The sequence below is a fragment of the Berghia stephanieae genome, chromosome 10 (genome assembly GCF_034508935.2).
Source record: "Berghia stephanieae isolate SIO BIC M18660-M18661 chromosome 10, UCSD_Bste_1.3, whole genome shotgun sequence".
NCBI lineage: Eukaryota > Metazoa > Mollusca > Gastropoda > Nudibranchia > Aeolidiidae > Berghia > Berghia stephanieae.
In genome coordinates, this window is record NC_088369.1 from 24,552,044 (window position 1) to 24,554,543 (window position 2,500).

The window sequence follows — 2,500 nt, forward strand, 5'->3', positions numbered from 1 at the left end:
AAAGAAGAAGAATGAAGAAGAAGAAGAAGAAAAAGAAGAAGAAAGAAAGAAGAGGAAATCGGTTTTAAGCCAGAATTGTTTAGAAGCTAAATAATATAAGATTTGGATTTAGTTCATATGATTTCTTGGGGAGGGTTACAATAATTTCTATACGTAAGAATAGCTACACATTTATATATCTGATTATTTCAATTTGAGATTTTCTCATCAACATCTGGTTCAAACCGACATAAAACCAGTTGGGAGCCGTGGGTCACATTTGGCCATGACTCCGAATGTATTTAATTCTAACCTAAAGCAGATTACGCCCTACTCTCTAACGCCGCTTAACCATACTATGGGTCACAAAATACGTTATTTTGAGTCGAAAAAAACTGAAGATGCAATTTTTTATGCAGACAAATGGTCACATGACAACATCCCACCAGAATCTAATTTAAGCAAACTCTGTATAAATTCATCATTTTTAATGTCGCTCCCTCCCTTAAAGTACCACAATGCGGAGTCAAGATGGGCTAATAAAGAGGGGGTGGGGGGGGGGGGGGGGGGGGGGAAGGGGGGGTGGGAGAATAAATTTTAAATTTCTGGTTTGTGTTACAGAAGAGCTTTTATTTTTATTTTTGTATATGAATATGGTGTTGAGTGCAATTGTGACGATAATGTATATGTGTTTTGAATAGTTTGCAAATAATATGTATTTCTATTCTTTGAAATTGATTTCTTCTCCGTAAAAAAAAAAATTGACATCCCTCCCTTAATTGTAAATAACTTGGGCCTTAATAATAACGATGATCACAAAAGTCAAAGCTGCGAATTGTTCAGAAATGTTGCTACTATCCAAATACATACCTGTCGAATCTTACAAATTTTTCGTAATTTTACGAATTTTAGACAAATTTCATGGCCATTTACGAAAATATGAAGTTTTATGGAAAATCACGAATGTTTACTTGTCAGTAATACTTAAATAATAATAGTAATAGTAATAATAATAATAATAATAATAATAATAATAATAATAATAATAATAATAATAATAATAATAATAATAATAATAATAATGATAATGATAATAATGATAATAATAATAGTAATAATAATGATAAGAAGAAGAAGAACTACTACTACCACCACTACTACTACAACTGCTACTACGACTATAATAATAATAATAATAATAATAATAATAATAATAATAATAATAATAATAATAATAATAATAATAATAATAAAAATAATAATAATAATAATGATAATAATAATAATGATAATGATAATAATAATATAATAATAATAATAATAATAATAATAATAATAATAATAATAATAATAATAATAATAATAATAATAATAATAATAATAATAATAATAATAATAATAATGATGATGATGATGATAATAATTACAATAATTAAAGCATTTCTACAGCGCATAGGCATGACGATGCAATGTTGAAATAATCATCAATATCAAATTGTGCTTGTTCGTACAAGATTTCAGAAATTACTAATTTCCTTGTCAAATTACTAAAAATTGACATAAAAATGACTAAATTTGAAGTTTTCAGTTTGGCAGGTCTGCAAATATGTAATTAAATGGGAATCAGATTTTTTGCCGATATCCGACAGGTTCTGTCAAATCACCCAACATTTATTTACCATCTTCTAATTGATTTTTTTTTTTTTTTCAGGAATGAATGATTCTTCAGAAGCAAACTCAACTTTGAAAATGACTATTGATGGCAATGATTTAGATCTTCTTGGCCACGAAGCCCCTAATCATGATCTGGCAAATGATTCGCTTGTAGAAGATGTGTTGAATTCTTTAAAGGAATCATTTGAATGTGTTGTTTGTGGCATGAAGTTTTCCACAGATTTTAAGTTGCATGCTCATTTTTCAGCACATACAGGTGACAACCCTTTTTTATGTCCAACATGTGGGAAAGGATGCGCTGATAGATCAGGTCTTGAAAAACATACTATGACCCACACTGGAGAAAGACCCTTCAAATGCCAAACTTGTAACTTGGCATTTGCCCAACGTTCCAATTTAGAGAGACATCAGAAGATTCACGCTGGAGAAAAGGCTTTTCAGTGTACAACTTGTGGCAAAATGTTTGCTCGCCGTTCAGACCTACAGTCCCATATGAGCACTCACACTGGGGAAAAGCCATTTCAATGCACAACTTGTGGAAGGGCATTCGCTCATCGTGGTAACCTGAAGAGCCACATCAAAATCCATATGAGAGAAACTCCATTTGCATGTCCTATGTGTGAGAAGTTGTTTTCGCAAAAAGAACTACTACTAAACCACATAGAATCCCACAAAGTTGAAAACCACCTTCAATGCTTAAAATGCGGAAAGACATTCTCCAAACATTTAGAATTACTGGAACATGTTGAATCTCATAAAGGTGAGAGATCTTTCAAGTGTCCAAAATGTGACAAGGCATTTGCTCACCGTTCATGCCTAAACACGCATATCAAAATTCACAGTGGCA

At 31.1% G+C, this 2,500-nt stretch overlaps 1 protein-coding gene across 2 annotated transcripts in view; it reads left to right on the forward strand.

The window, feature by feature from the left end:
* LOC144980862 (uncharacterized) overlaps positions 1-2,500 on the forward strand; it is an 18,970-nt gene that overhangs the window by 7,062 nt on the left and 9,408 nt on the right. For both annotated transcript variants that reach the window (XR_013646979.1, XM_078928743.1), the window contains exon 4: positions 1,691-2,500. This exon is cut by the window's right edge and continues 779 nt beyond it. Coding sequence is in view for 1 of the 2 variants with exons in the window: in XM_078928743.1 (XP_078784869.1) it covers positions 1,691-2,500 (810 nt within the window). In the remaining variant the exon portion in view is untranslated. The remainder of the gene's footprint in view (positions 1-1,690) is intronic.